Below are 23,222 nucleotides of genomic sequence, written 5' to 3' on the forward strand. Positions count from 1 at the left end.
TCCCACCCCCCCCCCCCCCCCGAAACGGTCCAGAAATCACACACGGATGACAATATGGTAGAGACCATTGAATTTGGGGGGAGCTGGTTACTCATAATTTGAACCACAGCTTCCTTCCTGAAACACTGACTAAGTTCAGAATGGCCTACTGCCATACTACTTGTATGCAAACTATGTTTGCAATACACAGCATATACAGTACATACGATTTTAATCTAATATGTTAATGTTATGAAATTTTGGCAAATAAAAATCAATTCTTTAAGGATTTGAGCTTTGTATTTAATAAATTACAAAGGCAAACTCTCTCACTCAGCTTTTCACTAACTTCCACTCGGCTCTTCACTGTGTTCATTCCATTTACTGACATTTAGCCAGTCACCAGAATCACTGGCGATCTTGAAGATAAATGGAGAAACCTGCAGAATGTTTTTTTTTTTTTTTTTTGCAAAGAAAAGGGCAGATTGTGTGAGACATCCTGTACCATTTTGTCACATTCTTGAAGAATGTAGACAAATATCACACTTAATGTGAGAATGCAGTTTATGTTTCAGCTGTTTGATCGCGCCAGCGCCTCACGCGCACACGAAGCTACTGCATTCATTGGAAACAGCGCATCCGTTCTCCGTGCCGTTCGGCGTGAGACCCGGTCCACTGTGGCATATTTTTGCTCATTAGGATATTTTTCCGTCGATACTGGAACATGCGTGAACTACAAACGCTTATTTTACCTAATAAGGCTAATAGTTTAGCTTCAGCTACATCGCGAATATGGACACATTTGGATTTGTGCCTGAGAGAAGTAAGCCCAACTTTACCTTACGTTTCTTTATAAATTAATTTGTTTTGGCATGTTTATTGCTAAGCATATATTATTATATACTGCAATTATATTTATCCATTAGAATTATATATTTTTAAATTCTTAGTCTGTTCTGATATGGTTATGAAAATGCAACTTATACGAGACGTATATTGTTTTTTTTCCTCAAAAAAATTTTTTTATTGTGTTTTAAAAAGCATGCAGCAAACGAAAATATGCGATTAATCTGTTAAAATGTGTTACTGTGGGTTTTTTTTTTTCTTTGCAAAGAAAAGGGCAGATTGTGTGAGACATCCTGTACCATTTTGTCACATTCTTGAAGAATGTAGACAAATATCACACTTAATGTGAGAATGCAGTGCTGAAAAATAAAAAATCCCCAACACACATCAAACACATCTTTATTCGCCCAGGTACAGTTCACTAATATAGTATATTACTAAATAGAAAAATATCCCAAATAGAAATGACTTTCAGACCATTTTTATGATTTTTTTTTCCAATACAGAAATTTTGAGACTAGCAAAAATGTGACAGACTTAGTGGTTAACAATTTTCTATATTATTCACTCAATGGAGTCCATTCACTTAATCACTGCTAAACTATTGTTTGTAAATTAACTTCAAAGTAGCTTATGAAACTTTATAGAATATCAGGAGGTTGCTCTCAGATGAACATATAAAACATATGAAGTCTTCTAGTGCACTAGTGAGGCTTTTATAAAGGTCAAAGCAACTGTAGACTAAGTGTGTATTTTCAGGTCATTTACATGGAATACAGGAGTCAGAGCTCTGACACAATGATGTATCCACATTTATGCACTGCCAAGTTGTTTACTGGCACGACTTTTTAAAAAGTCAAAGCATAAGCATAAAACACTTCATTAACAGTGGTGACAGTGTTTTTCCTAAATTTATCGATTGTGTACAGGAGGTATGTTAAAACTATATAAGCTCAAACGCTTATCTATCTATCTATCTGCTTTGATGTTGATGCTATTTCACTCTCATACGCTAGGTGGCACATAAGGAACCATTTCAGTTGAGAAAGCTTGTTCTGTGTGGAGTGAAAGCTAAAAAAAATAGTAGTAAGCACAATATAATACTATTCTTAATAATGAACTGTGTTCTATAGAGTTTATAGGTAGTACCGGCAAATCATGACATAATCGAAGTCATTAATTTTTCATTATTTTCACTTGAGTTTAATGGTAGTTTTAAAGCAACACACGAGGTATTAATACATATTCCAGCTCCTCAATTTGGACAATATGAACAACTCTGGACTTTCACCATCACCAATATCTTTCGTAATGGTATTTTCACAAACTCCATCAAGGCATCGACCCCATGCTGTCTCTTTATAAAGCCACGAGATGGCAGTGATGAGAAAGACAAAACCAAATGCATCGTCCAGGCGGCTTCAACCTGATTTCCCTCAGCAACGACCTTCTTATTCTGGGTCTACGAAATAATGACCGTATTTGCGCGCTTTTCTTTTGATAAGTGGTTATTGAAAACGCTTGCCAATTGCTACTGTTGTGTTGTTAGTTCTGCATTATCAGCTATAGCCTTCTGCTATGGAAGACTGTTTGTAACTATCCCTAAACCAAGTGACACTTTTCAAGGATAGACGTGACATGCGAAGGATCATCTTTTTTAAAACATGTTTTTGATGCTATAGGTGGTAAAGCGAGCTGGTTTGTAATCTGAGAAGCGTTCCCTGCAGATTGAGCATTATTTTGTCCATTACAGGTTTCTACATTAGACCGCTCTGACTGCCAATCCATTAAAGGGGTCATATGATGCGATTTCAAGTTTTCCTTTCTTCATATGACCCCTTTAAGACATTTACAGCTTAACTGCACAATCTCTGCAGACCATGGCAACGGTCACCCAGGCTGCATTTTCCACTATTTTTGTTTCATCCAGTTGCTACAGCTCTCTTCTGTGGAGGACAGAGGTAGCCTCGTCAGTCCATTTCATAACATTGCTATGAGGTTATGATTGTGCTTCAGGTAGTCAGTGATTCAGAGTATATTCTGTATGTGTAAATGACAACGAAAATTAATGGTCAAAAGCAAATGCTTCATTGGAGCAGAATGAATCTGTGAGCTTCATGATCCATCATCACTATGCTTAAAAGTCACCACCAATCAAATGCTGACTGTAGATTGATGCTTGACAGCCAGGGAATTAGGTGTCATTTTTTCTGCACCGGTTGAGAAATCCTTTTAAAAAAAGAAATAAGGTTAAGACAGCTGGTGGACAAACGTACATAATAGCTTTTTCTGTACTTGCAGACTGTGGGCCATTAAACGGCATACTCAAATTAGAGACCAAGAAGGTGCTGACTCTTAACACAGAAAAAGAGCAGAGTGGATGTTTTTTTTTCTTTTGAAAGGCCAGTCGGTATGATTTTAAAAGCACTGACTGTAAAATGAGTATGAATACCAGAGTAAGTGGGGATGAAATGTTAAAAGGGATTCAGTGATGCTTTATATCAGGATGTCCATCCATACTAATTTCTTTGTATATACATTACACATACATTGCTGATAGATTTATCTACACTATAAAAAAAAAAATTGTGTGTAATTATAAGCGAATACCCAAAATAAATACATATTTACTAGCTCTGCACTCTTAAAAATAAAGATTCTTTATTTTTATAATTGGTTCCGTGAAGAACATTAAGCATCCATGGAAACTTTCCATTCCACAAAAGATTTTTCAAAGTGGAAAAAATGTTCTTTAGATTTTTAAAATATTTTTCACATTAAGACTGTTCACTGAAAGGTTCTTTGGGCAACCAAATGGCTCCTCTGTGGCAGCACTTTATTTTAAGAGTGTGGTAAAGCTACTTTGAAACTGTAGCCTGCCAAGCTAAAATATCTATTGTGTATGTATATGTATAGTATGTATGTATTTTAATATGTATGTGTATTATTTAGGGAAGTTGCTTATAATTAAATTATTGTTGTTGATATTATAGTGTCCAGTATTAAATGGGCTGTGATCATTGGAGAAATAGATCGTTACTGGTACTGGTACTTCACTAAATGCTAGACTAATTGACTAAAAATATGCAACTTATGCTACTAGCTGAACTATTATCATGCTACTTTAAAAAGATTTTATTTATTTATTACTGTCCAGCATGGATATTAAGTAGTTGTCATAAGTATTTAAGAATGTAATTACTCACTACTGTAAAATGTGACTGGGTAATTTTGGGTTATTATGGCTTGATGGCTTTAACTGTCTAGAGAGTTTTGTCTGAGACTAATCATACATTATTCAGTAATTGATGACTCAAGAGTCACTTGTCTTGTCCTCTAATTAGGCCACAAAGGCACCTGTTGCACGTGCTGCAGGATCATTCTAAGCACACTTGCTTTCATGTTGACCTTATGCCTATTCATAAGCACGCAGCAACAAAACTGCTATAGTGTGACTGTAGATGTAAACTTCAACCGAGCCTTTAATGGTCATTAGGGTAAAGCATGTACAAAGAGAATTAAACACAATGGAGAGCAAAACCTCTTAGAGGAAAAAGATAAAGGACTGGCTGCAAGAGAACAAAAGTAGGAGAGTAGAGAATTAGGGTGCAATTACCCTACACATCCATCTCCCCAGAACCATAGTAGCCTATAGCTACAGCCCTTAAAAGCAAGTCCTTCAGCCCACATACTGTAGCTTTCAATCTCCCAAAACCTCCCCCATAAGAATCCAGCAGTGTTGACATCCCCCAAGCCAGACCGAACATACCGACCTCGAGTTGCTGTATGGTGCAGTTATCTACTGGTTTCAAAATGTCCTGACAGAGTACAGTGGACTTTGTGGAATGGTAAGAGAAACAAATCTACCTAAAAAGTAATGCCATAAACAACTGAACTGGTGGTGGATTCAGCAGGAAATGCTTTCAAACTATCCCTTGACTAAACATGGGAATGATGTACATTTACATTTGGTCATTTAGCAGATGTTTTTATCCAAAGTGACTAACAAATGCGGAACATTACAAGCAATATATTATGTAGAGATAAATGGGTGTACAAATAATTTTCAATTAAGTTAAAGGCACAATATGTAAGATTTATTAAAATATCTAAAATAACCACTAGAACAGTGTTATATATTTTGCTGACTTGTGTACTTACATTATCCCAAATGTTTCGAAGACTGTTTAGATCCAGAGAAATAAGCAATTTTAACTAGTGACACGGACCGTGTTTATAGTGTCATTGTGTCGCCTGCCAATGACGTCATAACCCCTCGATTTCTTTTGTTTTGTAGAAAACATGGAAACACCAAAAATGCTTTAATATGTTGTGCGTTTTAATAGACCGGTGACGACCGCACAGAGTAGCATTATAACAGAACTTTCAAATGTATCTAGTATGATAAAAAGCACTGCTTTACCCCACATACGCACGACCGGAAGGAGAGGAAGCGGTCGACTGTGGCATAATAAAAGCTCCGCTGCTTTCGAGTCGTGTGTTCGCTTCGACGGCTTTCAGCCTCACCCTGCTTCATTCTACTACGTTAATAAATCATTAGCTCATCCATGAACATGATTTCTGCCCGAGTCCCGTCGGATTGCATCGGCTGTGGAGATGAAGACAACAACTCCCATGATTCCACACTCAGTCACGGTGTCATCAAACTACACCTTTGTCTCTTTGTTTATTTTGAATATGTGCCCTCTAGCGGTGAAAATTACATATTGTGCCTTTAAATTCACTTACATGAAAGAATGGTATAGAATAAATATACACTGAGGCTTTCTACTAAAAGGGCCAGAGAAGACTTTAATTCTGACATCAAACTCAAAACAAGTTTTCCACTGTGTGTGCAAAAAATAAAAAGTATAAAATTGGCCCAATGTACTGTGTTAATATGAAGGAATATTCTGCATTGATTTTTTTAAAAGTACTGTCTGTAAACTTGAAAATTACTGGTATATTTACAGTTTTTTTTTTTTTTTTTTTTTTTACAGTGCATAGAAGTGTAAAACACTGGGATCTTTGTGTTCTGAATATAATGTGTTCAAAACTTGTTGTATTTGTGTGTGTGTATGCAGACTCTTTTTGTGTAGGTCTCTTCTATTTCACTTCCATCCCAGATGAGCATCTGACAAATAAACATACATATTTTGTATAATATCTAGTATGGGATATAAACTTAAAGGGAAAGTACACCTAAAACCTTATCATCTCACATCAAAATCCACCAACATATTTATTGAGAACTGTTTTGGACTGTTTTCACTTGTAAACAGTGCTTGATCTGTGCATATCATGATTCAGACAAAATTACTTTTTGAAAAAAGCAGTATTATGGATAGAGGACTTGTATTTTAGATGGAAGCAACAGCTTGAAGTTAAAAACATCATGGATTTATTTCTTACAATCATGGAGCTTTACACTTCACAAGACTTTAACTGATGGATTGGAGACGTGGATTATTTTTGGATTACTGTGATACTTTCAATTTTTTCAGTGGGAATTTATTTTTCCTTCTATTATTTAAAGCACACAGTAAAACGGTAAAAAAAAAAGAAAGAAAGAAATTCAGATAAAAAGAGTTTGGGCAGAGATTGGTTTTTCATTTCTGACAAAAGCATCTTTCTCCTTTTTGTGGGAAGGACGCCTGCTTCCTGTGAGGAAATATGTGAAAGCCTAGTGAAACTGATGAACAGGAAGACCAAAAACTTCAGCCTATAATTATGTGCTGCTTCCAAAACCATCATTCATGTGATATGCCTATGGTCCCCACTTCTTGCAATTAACATGAATTAGTGAGTGTTTGTGAATGAGGTGAGAAGAGAGAGAAAGCGAGTCTATGATGATGTAAGTGAGTGGGGAGAGAAAACCTCTGTTACTGTTTGGCATAACACAAGCTCCATGATTATGATTATCTATTTTGGTGAATTCAAGTAGGTTTTGCTGCCATCTTGTTATTGTCTATATTCCCTTCATACCCAGATGTTTCTCAATGATGGTCAAAGATGATTGATAAAAGGTAAGCATTAGCAATATTTTGGACATCTTAATTTTGCATCAGATGCACTGCTGTCCATATTTTTCATTTCAGTTCATTTCAGTTTCTTTTGTGTGCCGGCTCTCAGCACATCTGTACACAGAAATGTGCTTTGTGCATGAATCTCTTTCACTCTCACGCTCTCATAGACTCTCAGCATTACTCTGTCGCTGAAAGACCACAGGGTGTTCTACAGATATGCTTTTGTGCTGTCGAAGACAACGATAATGGAACTACAGATCCAGAAAGGAATATAAGTCACAATGTCCCAGTTCTACAAATAAGACGCTCACTCACAAAAGCTTAAAGGTTTCCTATTTCTGCAGTGGTCAGTTGGTTCATTCACCACAGACCTTTTTTTTTTTTTTTGTCTTTGCCTGCTATTCTCTGACCTGTAATATGATTGTAATATGTCTGAATCAGACTTAATGATTACACTCTATTCAGAGACACACTGACAAAAACTATTTTCTTAGAAGTGCATTATTAGCTAATTGCTTTTATTGCACATGAAATTATTTATGCAATGAATATTGCGTTAAAAAAGGGCTTTAATAATTAAAAACATAGACAACAATACACCGAGTTTCTGATGTTTTGCAAAAAAATAAATAAATAAATAAACAAATTGTCCAGGTTCTCTACAGGAGCAGCTGTGTATTTTACATGCAGTTGCTCATTAATGCTGATGTGGCTTTCATGTCTCTAGTAAATTCTCAAGAGATGTGACATTTAAATCTGCATGAATTTATTTGACCTTCCTGGGTATTTATTTTAATTCTTTGCAGTTCGTTTCAGGCACAGTGTTTTTAATTATGACAAAACTCAATCTGTCACACATCACATTTTGAGTTTAGTGGTCCAGTGAGACAGTAAAAATTAAATGTCACCTGCTATTTCAGATTCCTTTGGGCAAGGTATGGCAGGATAATCTCCCAAAGTAATGCTATTCTCAACTAAACCTGCTGTTTAATCTGCTATGTATTCGAAGATGCATTCTGTGTATGGTAGGCTATTTTATCTTCTTGCATTTCAGAGGATCATCTAGGTTACAGTGACTTTGTTGATAGGCTTGAACAGCATCAGCAAATGGATTAAAAAAATAATGATCTTCTAACATTCAACAGCCTAATCTGATTTGCTGGTCCTTGTTGGTCCTAGACTAGATGGTTTTAGAGAGGATTTAGCCATTTTTCATATGGTTAGAATTGGTGGTTAGCAAGACCAGGTGAAGACCAGCTTGGCCCTGTGAGGAGACACGTTAAACATCTGACCACGAGGCTGGGTGACCACCTAAACCAGCTAACCAGCTAAAACCAACAAACCATTTTAGGCTGATTTATTCCCTTTTTCACCAGAGCAGGACACGTGTGATTTTAAATCACATTTTGTGAAACTGATTTTTGAGCAAGTTAACTGAGGCATGTGGTGGGAGGTGGGGACACAGCAAACTGGGCTGTTATCACAGGGATGCAGTACATCAATGACAACGCGAGAGCTGGGCGTTTGACACTCTTTAAGTAATCCTGGATGAACACTTCTAACGCAGTCATCGACATCAGACCGAGCAGCGTTAAATAAGCAGCCAATGAACGCTCTGTTCCCTGTCGGTATAAAAACCTGTGATCGCCCGCGTCGCTCGCTGAACTGTGAATGAGCAGCTCACAGTCTCCGTCGGTCAAGCGGATGGCTCGGCAGCTTTTGCGCGTTGACTGACATGCATAATTGCTTGTTGACAGAGGAAAGCACCATGCAAACCTCTTTATTGTCCGTGGCACAATCTCCCGGGATACCTACAGCTGTTTCATTCATGTGGAAATCAGGAAATCCGCAGTCGCCCAACTGGACCGGGCTGGAGAGAGAAAACGCGACGAGTGTCGGCGACTTGGACACATTCGAGAACCGGCGCGCGCAGTATGGCCAGTTTTCTCCATCCACCTCAATATTCCTTACTGTGCTTATGACACTGCTGGTGTTCGCCACAGTTTTCGGGAACGCGCTTGTCATTTTAGCTTTTGTGGTTGAGAAAAGTTTACGCACACAAGGCAACTTTTTCTTTTTAAATTTGGCCATAGCGGACTTTCTTGTCGGTGAGTGATTTTGATGACTGTTTGCATTTCAGCTTTGGCATTAACTCTGTGGTGTCCTTTAAGCGTATGTGTGTTTTATTGGAATTTCAGGCGGGTTTTGCATCCCCGTGTATATTCCCTATGTCCTGACGGGTGAGTGGAGACTGGGCAGAGGTCTGTGTAAACTGTGGCTGGTGGTGGATTATATGCTGTGCACCGCCTCGGTCTTCAACATCGTGCTCATCAGTTTCGACAGGTTTCAGTCCGTCACTAAAGCTGTGAGTGCTGCGCAGACACACATGGACTGTGCTGGTAATGCAATTAGACTATGGCATTTGGGCGAATTCTTTTCGTTCCTAATTTGTCCAAATCTGTGTTGAAGAATGGCAACTCAAACTAATGAGTGTGAGCCACCACTGACAGACACTGCAACAAAATAAATGTTCTTATCTACGTTTTTACAGAGAGGAGCACAGAATAACAATAACACAAAGATGACTAGGGATAGTTTACCGTAAATTGAAAATTCTGTCATCATTTCTACTCACATCTCGTTCCAAATTCTTAGGTGGAGCACAATAGATATTTTGAAGAATGTCTCAGTGTTTTTTGTCCATACAGTAAAAACCAAATGGTGTCAATATTGTTTTAGTGCAGGTTTGGAACGACATGAGGGTGACTAAACGAGAGCTTTCATTTTTGCGTGAAACATTGTCGTAAATGTTTTCAAACTACAGAGTACAGTACAGAAATAATTTTATCAGGCCATTAAACGCTCTTTTTTTATGTGGAAAACACTTTTTGTATTTGAACATAGATAAATCAGATTAACAAGTATTACTAAAACAAGTATTAGGCTACTTTGAACATTTCGATTGTGTTTCCCTCCGGAGTCAACTGGTCACAAAGATAAAGCGTAATGTTTTGAAACAAAATCACATATACATAACTATTTGGACAGACACAATGAGTGCAGACCTGCAAATGCCATGCACACTTTTACATTTAACAATCATCTGTCAACATTTATTTGTATCCTATTATACAACAGCGCACAAAAGCGTGAACCCCCTTGTCTCTGACTTGGAGATAAATGCACTGTGACGTCCATTTAATCATAATATTTAATTATTTCAGCTGGCAACCAGGGAAAAGTTGATATTTTCAAGTGCAAATTCAATCAATCATCTATCTATCTATCTATCTGAGGCCTAAGTGTAATGCATATTAAATCAGTTATAAATCTGTGTTCCAGGTGAGTTACCGTTGCCAGAAGGGCATCACTAGAGAGGCTGTTTTGAAGATGCTCTGCGTGTGGCTGGCAGCATTCCTGCTTTATGGTCCAGCTATTATCAGCTGGGAACACATCACAGGAGGAAGTGTAGTGCCAGATGGAGAGTGCTATGCTGAATTTTACTTCAACTGGTATTTTCTGATGACTGCCTCCACTGTCGAGTTCTTCACACCTTTCATAAGCGTCACTTACTTCAACCTCAGCATTTACATCAATATCCGCAAGAGATGCGCAGTGAGGGAAGAACAGCCGACTTACATTCGGCTTAGGAGCTTCAAGATGAGGCCGGTCAGAACGGAAGATGTACAGCGTGTGTTTTTTGTGAGGCCTGTCGAGGAAAGGAAGGTCAACTTGTCCTCAAGGTCACGGTGCTGCCGGTTACCTTCTACTGTAAAGGTGTCTGCCGCGGAGTTCGACAATGGCAGACAGACTCAACGAAGAGACAGCACAATTGCAGACTTGCCTCCTCTGCAAGTCGGAGACCGGATCCTGACATCCAGTGAGGCAAAGTTTCATTACGTGGATCATTCGGGTGGATCACATAGACACCGTCCTGATATGGTTGCCAGTCTGGCCAGCCGCTTTCGCCTGTCTAGAGATAAAAAGGTGGCAAAGTCTCTAGCTGTAATAGTGTGTGTTTTTGGACTCTGTTGGGCTCCCTATACCTTTATGAGATCTCGTTCTGGCTGCTGTGGATAAACTCATCCATCAATCCAATCCTGTATCCTCTGTGCCACAGCAGCTTCAAAAGAGCCTTCAGCAAATTACTGTGTCCACGCAAAACAAAAATTCAACCTCAGAACATGGACCAGAAGTATTAAAGTCATGAGTATGACCATATTTTCAGATGGGGCTAGTCTTTTTCTTTCTTTTTTTAATGTGCTTGTTTCTAGCAGTACCAAACAGTAGCACAACATTTTCTTTGTGTACATTGTAAGAGAGTAGACAGATCTTTTATCTACTTATTCAAACTCAAATTTTTGTAAGAAATGGTGGCATAGCAATTTTCCTTCCAAATTCAGTGATGACTTATAGATTTGTTTCATAAATGATGTTTAAATGACTGGAAGTGTCATGTTCGCCTTTGTAATTTTTTTTAAATTGACGTCAAAATAAACTGTACTGGTGAAGTTATGATCATAATCTGGTATACCTCTTGAAACCACAGTTTGCAATGAGAACAATTGAGATGATGTTAGATATGCTGTTTGTGATTACTGTATACTGATTCTTCATGACAGATGTACAGGGATTGCTGGCAAAGCCTATAGTTACCCTAGCAACTGCGGGACTGACTAAATACAGAAAAGCATGACTCATTTCTTATAATCATATCAAGATAACCAATTTATACTGGATTATTTCAACAAAGTCTGAACACTTGTCTCTAATCAACGGTAATAAGATGTACAGTCCATTGAGATTCTGTTCAAACAAAGAGATAGAGAACAATAAGTCAGAAAACCAACAGACAAATACTTAATAATTGCATGTATTAAATAATAACCAGTACCAATGTTTTTACCAGCTTATTAACATGCTTATTAACAATAACAGGAACTGCTGAAGTTAGCATTAAAAATTAAAATTAAAATCTATTTTCTAAATGCATGCTATAGATCTTATTGTCAACAATGTACATGTTTCAAGTTTGATCTATTTTTTGACCTTGTAATGTTTAATCAAAATGTCTGGATCTTCTAGTGAGATGACAGATTTCTCTCAACAAATGATAGATTGAACCAATTCCCGCCCTACATTTCTTCTTTTTTAATAATCAATTACAATCGGATGTATGTCACAATATGTAAGGAAAAATCTGCCACTACTTGTTTTCATAACAGCGACTTTAATAATATTAAAATCACACCTCAACAGGCATGTGGGGTTAATATAATTTTTTTTATTTGTGCAAATGCCATGAAATCAATGATATTTTGTTGTAACTGATTTACAATTGGATTATACATACAATATAAGAGGGAGGGGGAATCATAATTCAAAAAAGGAGACAAGATGCAAGAGAAGGCTTCTGACATTCTTTCGATTCACAGCCACGGCTACTCATTCATTAATAGAGTCTATACACGTTCACCCATTCCACATATTAGTCAACACAATGTCTCACGCCACCAAAATGTCTGCCGTAAAGTAAAAGGGTGAGAAACAAGACTATTCATTAGTTACACAAATGTCTTTCATTCAGCAAGGTGTTTCAAATATTAATGCTGAAAAAACAAAGTAGAATCAAGTGTAGGTCCTCTAAACAAAGACCGTAACAATGCATGGCTCAATAAAGCTCTGCCTTTTTTTCTCCAGTTTGGCTGGAGGGGCTAGAAAGTAGTGTAGCCACACTAAAACTTGTTTTTTTTTTCTCTCTCTCTCTCTCTCATATATATATATATAGTTTTATTCTTGCTCATTTGTATGGCAACAATAGTATCAAGTGGGAATGGTAGTCTGAAGGAAGTGCAGAGCAGGAGTGCAGTGCATACACGGTTTTCTAAGGACTTCACTAGGAAACGCCTCACGAAATGAGAAAGAGGAAGAAGAGAGTAAGACAGACAGGCAGAGGACATAAACAACAGATAGAAAGTATGAGCAGTAAGACGAAAGGGTAGAGAGGCAGGTGGGTTTGGCTTTGTTTTTCCCCTGGCTGGAATACCCTGGTGTGCACATGTGGGCATATACATATATCTCTCTATGTGTGTGTACACAAATATAAATGTAAATGCGTGAGGCTCCTACAGCACCAACCCCTCGTAAGCAGGTCCCTCAGACTCGGGCGACTCTCTCTGCAGACGCAGGTGCTCCAGTGTATTGTGGAAGTGTTTGTTAATCTGCTCTGTCTCCTCGCTGGCCTCCAGGTTCGGGAGATCCTCACGGATCTTCTGGATCAGCTGATTCAGGACTTGGACCGTCACCTGCAAAGCAAACACGCAAAGGTCGAGGAAATCCAGGCTGATCTGGATTTATGCAATTTAAAGTGATAGAGAGACAGAAAGTAATGAACAAAGACAGTGTTAAAAAGTTTTTCTTAATAACAAAGTGTGAAATCTTAAAGGGGTTGACTGGTTTTTTTCTAGGCTTGATTGTGTTTATGGGGTGCAGTCTAACATGTGTTAATGCCTTCTCCCATAAACGCGCTGATCATTTCCTGCTTTTATGAAGCCCCTCCCTCAGAAATACGTGATGGGCTCAGATTGGTTAGCTGTGCTCCGGTTATATTGTAAACAATGGCATCTTCTATATCGCTTATCAGTTTGAGCCCGATTGAGAAGCAGAGGATATTAGTGAAGAGGAACGCACAGAACCTGTGCCAGCACGGCTCTTAATGGTATGTTTGCAACTTTGCAGATATTGTTTATGCTCAAACAGCAACATTACACACTAACTAACGTTAAAAAAGTGAAATCGCAATCAACCACCCCTTTAAATTCCTGTGATTAGATTATGTTTACTGACTATTATAATCATGTTAATTTGTTTGCACATATATTTCTAAAACAGTATTTTTTTCAAATGCGGATTTAGCACGGAAAGATATCAGTACCAAACTGGTTATTGTGTAGTGTATCATAAAAAATGTCCAGATATGTCATTCTATTAAGTTGTCCTCATGGGCTGAAAGAAAAAACAATATACAATGCAAACACTGTGGTCATATTCTCGAACAAATTAGTCTTATGAGCTGGTTCTATTTATACAGAATTAAAAACATACAGCTAGACCAGTGTAGACTGATTCATGAACAAATGGCACTTAGGACTCAGTTCTTTAAAATGAAGTTAAGAGTTACTAACTCACTCAAGCTATTATTTTCAATGATGCTGGTATCAAAATGACAATGACAATGTGACTTTAAAGATGCACGACTGTTCAAACGTTTGGGATCAGTAAGATCTATTTCAAATAAATGCAGTTCTTTTGAACTTTATATTTATCAAAGAATCCTGAAAAAAAATGCATCATGGTTTCCACAAAAAATATATAGCAGCACAACTGTTTTCAACCTTGATAATAATAATAAATGTTTCTTGAACACCAAATCAGCATATTAGAATGATTTATGTGACACTGAAGTTCAGCTTTGCCATCACAGGAATAAATTACATTTTAAAATACATTCAAATTGAAAACAGTTATTTGAAATTGTATTATTTCACAGTATTACTGTTTTTACTGTATTGTTTGATTAAACGCAGCACTGGTGAGCATAAGAGACTTCTTTCAAAAACAAACAATTACTGACCCTAAACTTTGACAGAAAAATTAAGGAGAAACAAAATTCCATAGGAAAAGAAGCAACAGAAAAGTTACAGTATAGACAGTTCTGTTGATTAAAATAGCTGTGCTTATCTTGTTTCTATAAATGTGAGCGATCTCACTTGCAGTGCAGACGTGGTGCAAAAACTGTGCCAGGCACTGAAAACACTGAGCAATTTATCCAGATACAAGGAGACGAGCAGCTCAGGTAAATTCACACACCCACACACTCAAGAGACACCAGTGTCACATAAACACAAAAATAACTTTGGTGTCAAACTATGGATTTTACGGCAATTTGATTTGATTACGGCATTTGATTTCTGTCACTTTGTTGAATACAATCAAAGAACAATGGAAAAACACTACAATCATTTAAACATCCCCAACGCTGTTCTCCATTATAACAATAACGACAGGAGAAACACTGACAGGTAATGTGTCAATGAAATGCAGCGTGGGAATTTGTTTTGGTTTTGACTATTCCAGTTATATCCACATTTAAAGAGGCCCTTGTCCTTGGATTTAGCTCAGATGTCAAGAGCGACCTCAGTAATAAGTCCAACGACTGATGGGCACAACTTGACATTGACTGCGTGCATGTTTGTCTGTGCTTCCTCTTAGTCCTAGCTGCCCTGTGCCCCCGATGTGCTCCGGCAAGTCCTGACTCAATCTCCCCCAAATTGAACATGGATACAGATGCTTCCTCTCAGATAAGTGCAAGTAAGGTATAACCTAGCGCTGCTTGCACCAGACAAAAATGTGGAGCACAGAGAGGGAAAGTGAGAATGAGTGAGAGACGAGAGATCAGAGGAGAGACACAGCAAAGACAACAGGTTAAAGGAAAGTGAGTAATAAGAGATATAGGAGAGTGGAGAAGAAGAAACGAGGGGTGAAAGAGCATCTGTGGTCGTACCGCATCATTCTCTCGCTCATAGAAGCAGATGTATCTGTTGAGGATCTCAATGAAGAGCTGAACTTGCAAGGACGGGTCCATGCACTGGTTAGCGATCTTCAAAGCCTTCTTCAAGCATTCCATCACCCTCCGCCCATCACGGATCTGACAGAGGAAAAAAAACCTGATTTCAGTTATGACTGTGGTAAACAGCCTCAAATTATTCCATTTTATCTTGGCAAAAGCCACTTAAGTCAGCTCCACGTTTCAGCGTTGCCCCTAACACTCTGTTGTTAGGGGCAACACATACCTCCCAGGAACATGCTGTGGAACCGAGAGAAGGAAAACAGCATGATCCTATTTCTCCAAATGCATTTATGAGTCACAACAACATTGTCTATCGATCCTTAATAAAAGAAAATAAGCACAATTGCCACATCAGGTCCCCTGTATTTAGTGCCATTTCAAGGGGAGCTGATTTATTTTTATTGATCACTGCAAAGGAGAAAGTCAGTTACAATGCACTATGCACTCTAGACTAGAGCAAAGAAATTACACATGCTGAATACATACACATTTGACGATCTGCTCACTTTATGCAGTCATAAGATATTTTACAAAATAAAATATACACTCAGAGTGTTGTCCCTTTAACAAAAGAACAAATATAATCATTATTTGTGAATAAAAAAAAGATAAATTTACACAAAGATATAAACACAACTTTTAAGAAACAGCATTCAAATTTTGTACACGAACGCAAAATAAAGACTGGTAAAGAGGCTGTTTTATTTTACATAGATCGGGTCACACCCTTATGATCTTGGCCATGCTGATATATAAGTCAAGATATATTGTCTGATATTTTTTATGTTTTAATTATCACATTGGCCAATAAGTGTCAGAATCGTAACTTTTTATTTTGACAGTGCTGAGAACTCAGAATTTCCCCTCTTAATTAGTTTACTGTTTTTGGTTAAAAGCTCTGTCTAATAATTAAAAGGCAAAGCTTTCATATACTGCCTGCATTCAGCAACTATGGATAAACAAGACTGTATGGATCAGCATGTGTGCAGTACACCTGTCTAAATAAAATGAGTATGCCTGGAAAAATAAAATATCCAAAGCAGCAGTTCTTTATGGAGTGATGAAACAAATAATGACATCCTGCAGCACTCTTAAAAGGAGGATAAATACTAAGTATAAAAATGAACATGGCATTCACAGCCACAGCGCCGCACTGCAAAACGGCACACTGCTGCAATGCAGGAGCTGGCCACATATCAGCACGAATCAACACACAAAATATGAGAACTGAATCCAAGAATGTCTAATGTAATGGATGCGGGTGTGCTATGAGTGCAAAAGACCCCCCCTACTGCTAGGGATACTAGTAACAACTAGTAACTAGTAGTATGGGATAAATTAATAGCATGCAACGAGTTACAACTGCTGCAGATATGTTATTTACAACTATACACAAATAAAATCTAAAACTTGAGGAACAGGAGTATCTAAACACTGCAGCAGTTTAACACGAGTAACAACCTTCTGTAACTGAACTGACAACCTTAATTTTCTGGAGATACACCTGCATTTTGGAGGCAAGCTTAAAAAGCTGTGTGCAGTTTGAAAGGAGTCAGAGAGAAACTCAAAAATTCACACTTCTCTATGAGAGGTCAAGATGCACAAGCAGATAGGACGTCACATTCTGAACAAACTGTCTACAGCCTACACAAAATGCTGCTTCTAAAATGAATCACAGTTTCACTGAAATCACTGGCAGATTCATTTATCATTGATAGCAATTTACCCATAATTCTCACCTCAACACAAATGACTCATAAGAACATCTTCCACCTACAGCGTCTTGACGATGAAAAAAAAAACCTTTAGAAAAGCTTCCGAAATGACAGCAAATACCCAAAAATTCGATTGCACTGACACTTTCATTTTATACCTGAAATAGCATGTTTCATTGCTAAAACTCCCACAATAACTTACTGAGATCACAAATAAAGCCACTTGAAAATTGAAAATGACAGCCATTCACAAAAATTCAGGCATTTAGACCCAAATCTAACGGGGTTATGAAAGAATAACTGTTGAACATAAACATAGCACCACTGATTTTTTGAGCATTGTGCGGCAATCCATGGTGAGGTCATAACTTTGTTCAAGACTATTCAATGTGACTAACATAACCTGCAATCCAATTACAACTTAAGGTCAGTCTAATTCACAGTCATAAAGGAACAATTAATTTTAGAAATGAGATTTTCTGAAAGCCAGATTTCATTGGTCTTTTTTTTTTTTAACTGCAGAAACCATATACCAACCTCTTCTCCACCCTTGTCAGTGTTGCGTCCTGACCAGAAAAGGTGGGCACAAATGCTGACTGCACGGCACTGGTCGGGTTTCTTCAGCAGTTTGGAGGCAGCCAGTGCACACTGGGTACGCAGGGGCTCGTGGTTCTCTTCGCTGAAGCACCGTGTACGCTCAAATGTGCCAATGATCAGCGTAATGGCGGCCAGCTGAGCCTTTGAGTCGCTTATTTCATCTTCATACAGGGAGAACGCCTTGGGACACACACATGCAAAAATTCAAAGGCATTTTAAAAATAAGGTGTTGGGTGTGAGAATGAGTGAATGCAAACCAATATTTTTCTGATCTAGTCTTGCTCTCAGGCTATCGTGAATAGTAATGAACATGAGAGGCAAGGATAAAGAATCCAAACATGTTACCCATCTTGATAGTGACCTATCAGGCATTTAATCAAAATGCTTCTCTACCTGAGACATGAACTCGTAGGCAACAGTTTCATGGTTCTCAAAGCCAATCTCTCCAGCCGCCAGAGCCCCCTGGAGGAAGAGCCTCAGGGGTAACTCCGCCAGCTCTGCTTTGATCAGAGCACTGATTGTCTGATGGGCGAATGAGAAAATCTTCTGACATTTCTTTTCCCATTTATCATCCTGTGGAAGAGAAAGATTGACACACATAAAAAAAAAAATCTCTTCTATTATAAACTGCGATTCTAATGCAGGTGAATTACATAAGATTACACAGATGAGACTTCTGAAACCATACTTCCGTGAGAAAGGAAAGGTGCACTTTCACTTCCAAACTATGGATGCCAAATGAAAACCTTTAAAGGCTTTTCTAAGAATTCTAAGAAGGAATGCTTCTCACCATTTCCATAAATTACAGTAAATTGGAGTTAATTGAATGACAGTTATCATTTGTATAGTTCCTGTACACAATAGATAGCCTGCTGACCTCTTAGCTAACCAACAGCTATGTCAGACCAACCATATGGATTACAGCATTCGATTTATAGAAGGTTAAGTTAGAATTTCAGGGATTTTTTTTACCTATCTTTTATACCGGTGTGTAATTACACAGTAGCTTTATTACAAAATGTAGTGAGCTGCCAATCTAAATGAAGAAATGAGCTGAAAACTGAAACACTAAATGTTTAATTCTGTATCATACTGATAAAAACAGTTCCATCTAATTAGAAGTGGACTTTTTTTTAGAAGTGCTTTTATTTTTTAAATATTGCAGAGGTTTTCAAACCGGGATCCATGGAATCCAAAGAGTATGCTTGGAGATCCAAAGAAAATTGTGAGAAAAATAAAAAAAATTATTAGTGCTGTTCACTATATATGTTAGTTTAATATGTAAAATGCAAGACTATTACTGAATTTATAAATGCTACCAAGTTTTTACCTAGTTTTGTTCTGGTCAGAAATCACGACCTTAAAAATGTTATTTCATTCAACTGAATCATAGTATATTCCCTCTTCAATTAAATAAAAAGTAAATCTGTAAAATCTAAATATTTAATAATTTGCTTTAGTATGACAACAATATAAAAGAATAATAACCTTCTTGTCTGCTTGTCATGGTTAATACTGTTCTCACACAGTACAAATGCATCTCTATTCGAGAGAATATATAGCTGCTGTTATATTTTAGTAAGGGCATCATAGTATTTGGGAGTTCTGGGCATAACATTTTGAAAACCCCTTCTCTACTGGAGCGCTATTGCAAATACATGTGTCCACCAACAAAGTTGCTGCCCAAACGCTTCAAATCCTTTTTTTATGATGTTCCATTTCGGTTAGCATGCTGTCTCTAAAGGTTGCAATGTAGAGAGAAGAAATCACTTTGAGGTAATGACATGGAAGAGTAGGATGTTTTGTTGTTAAAAGTGGGACATACTGAGGAGGAGTTCTCTTTGTAACGGAAGGCCAGTTGATAAGCAGCGAACACCAGCGGGGGAAGAGTGTGTCGAATTCTTTGGTTCCCCCCAGCACCAAAGTGTTTCCTGGCAGTGTTTAAAATCTGTGGGAGGCACAAAAAAAACAAAAACAAAGAAAAGAGTAGATTAATCAATTCATAATAAATCATTAAGCAGCATGATGACTTCATCAACTGATTGAATGTAGAATAAAACAACTTTCACTGGGAGCTAATTAGACCAGTTCTGGCTGATGTCAAACAATCATGACATTGTCAGTCAATTGCTTATGTTTCATCAAGGGGATTATTTCTCCTTAGGATCCAGTGCATGTGAAATGTTCAAAGAAACATGCTGTACTTCCCCCACAAATAAAGAGCACTTTAACTGCAGTGCATTTTATAGATTTTTTGAGTGGAGTGTAGCAATGCTTTGTTGTCATATGTTGAAAGGAGAGGGTAAGGAAGGAAAGAACGTGTACCAGATACTGCTGGTCAGGGTCGTCTGAATGTAGCAGATGAATGAAGCGGCCCACAAGGCTCTGTTCGTCAGCAAAGTCCTCTTGGTCAGGATCCTCAGCAGGCTGATCTGGCTGGTCCTGGATCAGCGTAGACACCAGGTTCAGGATCGCATCAACCTGCAAGGAAAGAGCCATGAGATTATGTCTGGATAGCAGGGTGCAAATAGTTAAGAAACAGCAAAAGTGTACAAAAGAATGCTATTTGGTGGTCCTAAAATACACCAAAAGTGACTTTTAACGAATCAGTGGAGACATCTGAATTCAGGTGACAGTATGTAAATATGATTAGATGTATTATAAGGCAGACATGTTTTTGATTTAAAAATACTTTCTCCTATCCATCTTACATACAACTTCTACTTTTTTGACAGACCTGGATAATTCAGTTGAAGCTTGGCTTCATCCAGTCATTATTTTTGCAGTTTTTTGCTCTACAGCAAACAGATTTAAATGGCTTCAAATGGTTCCTTGCTGCTGTCATGTATCCAGTGCTCTCTTTTCAACTGCTCACAAAATGAGTGGGTGAGAGGCAAGATGGAGCTCAGAAAAGGCCAGAGGAGCTCCAACATTCTCCAACACAGGAATATCAATATAACCCTCCCTCAGTGAAATGGGCAGAACTGTCTGAATCATAGCTGACCTTTCCCTTAGTAGTCACAGATTTTATTATTAAAATTTAGAATTTAGAATTAACAATGCACCTTTGAAAAACAGGCAGAGTAAACCCCTGGGCTTGTGTCAGACAAGTCTAAAAGCAATCGAAAACCTCTGCAGTGCTCTAAACTCATGGTACACAGTGTAATAACAAAGGAGGAAACCGACAATAGGCCACCTGAACCTGTCAGTCACCTGCTATTAGAAAGGCAAATGACTCAAATATTGGTTACATATTCATATATTCAAAAAGGAAATACAATGGCATTAAAAAGTTTGTGAAGCTTTAAGAATCTTCTGCATTTGTGCTTAAACTAAGACAATCTGTTAATACACAAATTCTTTCCACTTACATATTGACCAAGAGTAAATATTTTTGTTGAAGAAGTATAGTATGTAAAGTATCATCAGTTTATTTAAAGATGTAATTGAACTAAAGCCTTTCAATTAATGAGATAAAAAAAATAAAAATCATGTGAGTTTAGCAGGCCTGCTCTGGGTCTTCTCGATCACACTATGGTCCGCACTACACAGGTTTGAGGTTTGCCATGCTTTGGTCATTGACTGATGTTATTTATGCTTACCAAGCTGGAATAGTTGTATAGTCATGATGAAACAGAAGTAGCAAAATATATTTTTCCCTGGAAGGTCCAGTTATGACATTTTCATTAAATATTACAAGGCCAAACATTTTTTTAAAATGTAACATTCACAGATGAATTGTTCACAATAAGATCTATAACATGGATTTAGAAAATAGGGAGAAGTCATTTCATGCTGACTATTTTTGAAGAATTTGAGTGTACCAAGAGAGTACAAATGAATAAAAATTCATCCCCACCAGGGCTGTACAGTGCGACATACAGTGGGTACGGAAAGTATTCAGACCCCCTTAAATTTCCACTGTTACTCTATCCAACAAAAACCACCCCAAAAGCAAGATGTTTAATACTCCAGAGGTCAAAAATCCTCTAATCAACTGGCTATCATCTAAGGATCTAGAGGCCACTCTCGCTTTAGTAAGGTTACTCTGAACAAGAATGGGGTGCTCTACTCCAATCTAAGAGGAATGCTGCTGCCTTCCTAATGTTTGACAAAGGACCATGTGGATGAGCCAGAGGCTATTGGAAGAATGCGTTATGGACAAAAGAGATAATTGTTTGGCAAAAACTAAACACTGCATTAACCCAGTATAAATGTTGTGGAAGGACCTGAAGAGAGCAGACTTTGATGAGGATATCATTGTGCAGTACCATTCAAAGGTTTGGGCTCAGCAAGATTTTTTTCTAAGAAATTTTTACTTTTTAGGGGCCGGTCACATGTCGTGCCTAAAAACGTGTGGAAAACGCTATCCGCACCGCTTTTTCCTTCTTTCCAAAGTGCTTGGGATCTGCTGTTGCTAAGCAACCATGACCTGCGCTCTCCATGACGGCGCGGAAGTTTCAGGGAAGGATAAATGGATTTCCAGCACTGAAAATCGCTTGCAGTAGCTCTGCTACTAGATTTATACTAAATTGATATAAAAATGCCTATCCCTGTACAGTTATGATCAATTGTGCCTCCATCTTGGCTGAGCTTTCAATGTTGTTACGGAAAGGGTGAAGGTGATTGGTTGGTTCTTGTGACATGACCCTCGGTGCGCTTGCGGCATTCTGAAAAGTTGAGATGTTTTTATCTCGCTGCAGCACAGACGCGCCTGGAAAAAACGAGCACATCTTGACCGTGTCACTCTTTATTTGCGTGCGCTTGCCACATGTCTACATTTGAAATAACGAACTTGAGCGCGCAAAAGACGCAATATGTGAACGGCCCCTTACTTAGCAAGGGTGCATTAAATTTATCAAAAGTGACAGTAAAGACATTAACAATCTTATAAAAAGATTTCTAGTTCAAATAAATGCTGTTCTTTTGAAATGTTCATTTATCAAAGAATACTGAAAAACATGCATTACGGTTTCCACAAAAGTCCCCAAACCTTTGTATGGCAATTCAATTCAATGTAATTTACTGTACAAAGAGATACAAGACTCTCAAACGTTCCACTGTACTGGGATTTCATTGGAGACATGCAAACATCATCAGCCTGACCATTCAGTACTGTATATGATATAAACCTGATCTTGGGCCACTATGGTGGTGTTGTAGTCCAGAATGTTGCTCAGCACGTAGCAGCTCATACTTTTGCGTGACTCATAATCGAAGTACTCAAACAGTGGTGGAAAATGCTTGAGCTGGAGCACGGTGAGGATGTTATTGTACGTGTCCACAGGAATCTTTAGCAGCCTGGTCAACTCCTTAGACACTGCACTGCTGGTGGCAATGCTGCACAAAAAGACATGAAAGAAATCAAACAGTCACAAACAGAAGCAGGTATACTGATGTGGTAATGAATGACCTTACTTCTGCGGCCCT

General features: G+C 38.0%; 1 protein-coding gene and 1 pseudogene across 2 annotated transcripts in view; one reads left to right on the forward strand and one right to left on the reverse strand.

Annotated features, from left to right (window-relative positions):
- Positions 1-8,393: 8,393 nt before the first annotated feature.
- Positions 8,394-11,427, forward strand: LOC107659439 (histamine H3 receptor-like; annotated as a pseudogene).
- Positions 11,428-12,596: 1,169 nt separating this feature from the next.
- Positions 12,597-23,222, reverse strand: part of LOC107659455 (vacuolar protein sorting-associated protein 35-like) — a 34,027-nt gene continuing 23,401 nt past the window's right edge. For both annotated transcript variants that reach the window (XM_016448404.1, XM_016448405.1), the window contains exons 12-18: positions 22,925-23,132; positions 20,118-20,273; positions 19,618-19,740; positions 18,186-18,365; positions 17,733-17,972; positions 15,415-15,558; positions 12,597-13,156 (exon numbers count right to left, since the gene is read on the reverse strand). In XM_016448404.1, the coding sequence (XP_016303890.1) occupies positions 12,977-13,156; positions 15,415-15,558; positions 17,733-17,972; positions 18,186-18,365; positions 19,618-19,740; positions 20,118-20,273; positions 22,925-23,132 (1,231 nt within the window). In that variant the 3' untranslated portion in view covers positions 12,597-12,976. The remainder of the gene's footprint in view (positions 13,157-15,414; positions 15,559-17,732; positions 17,973-18,185; positions 18,366-19,617; positions 19,741-20,117; positions 20,274-22,924; positions 23,133-23,222) is intronic.

Source organism: Sinocyclocheilus anshuiensis, unplaced genomic scaffold (genome assembly GCF_001515605.1).
Source record: "Sinocyclocheilus anshuiensis isolate Anshui unplaced genomic scaffold, SAMN03320099.WGS_v1.1 scaffold815, whole genome shotgun sequence".
NCBI lineage: Eukaryota > Metazoa > Chordata > Actinopteri > Cypriniformes > Cyprinidae > Sinocyclocheilus > Sinocyclocheilus anshuiensis.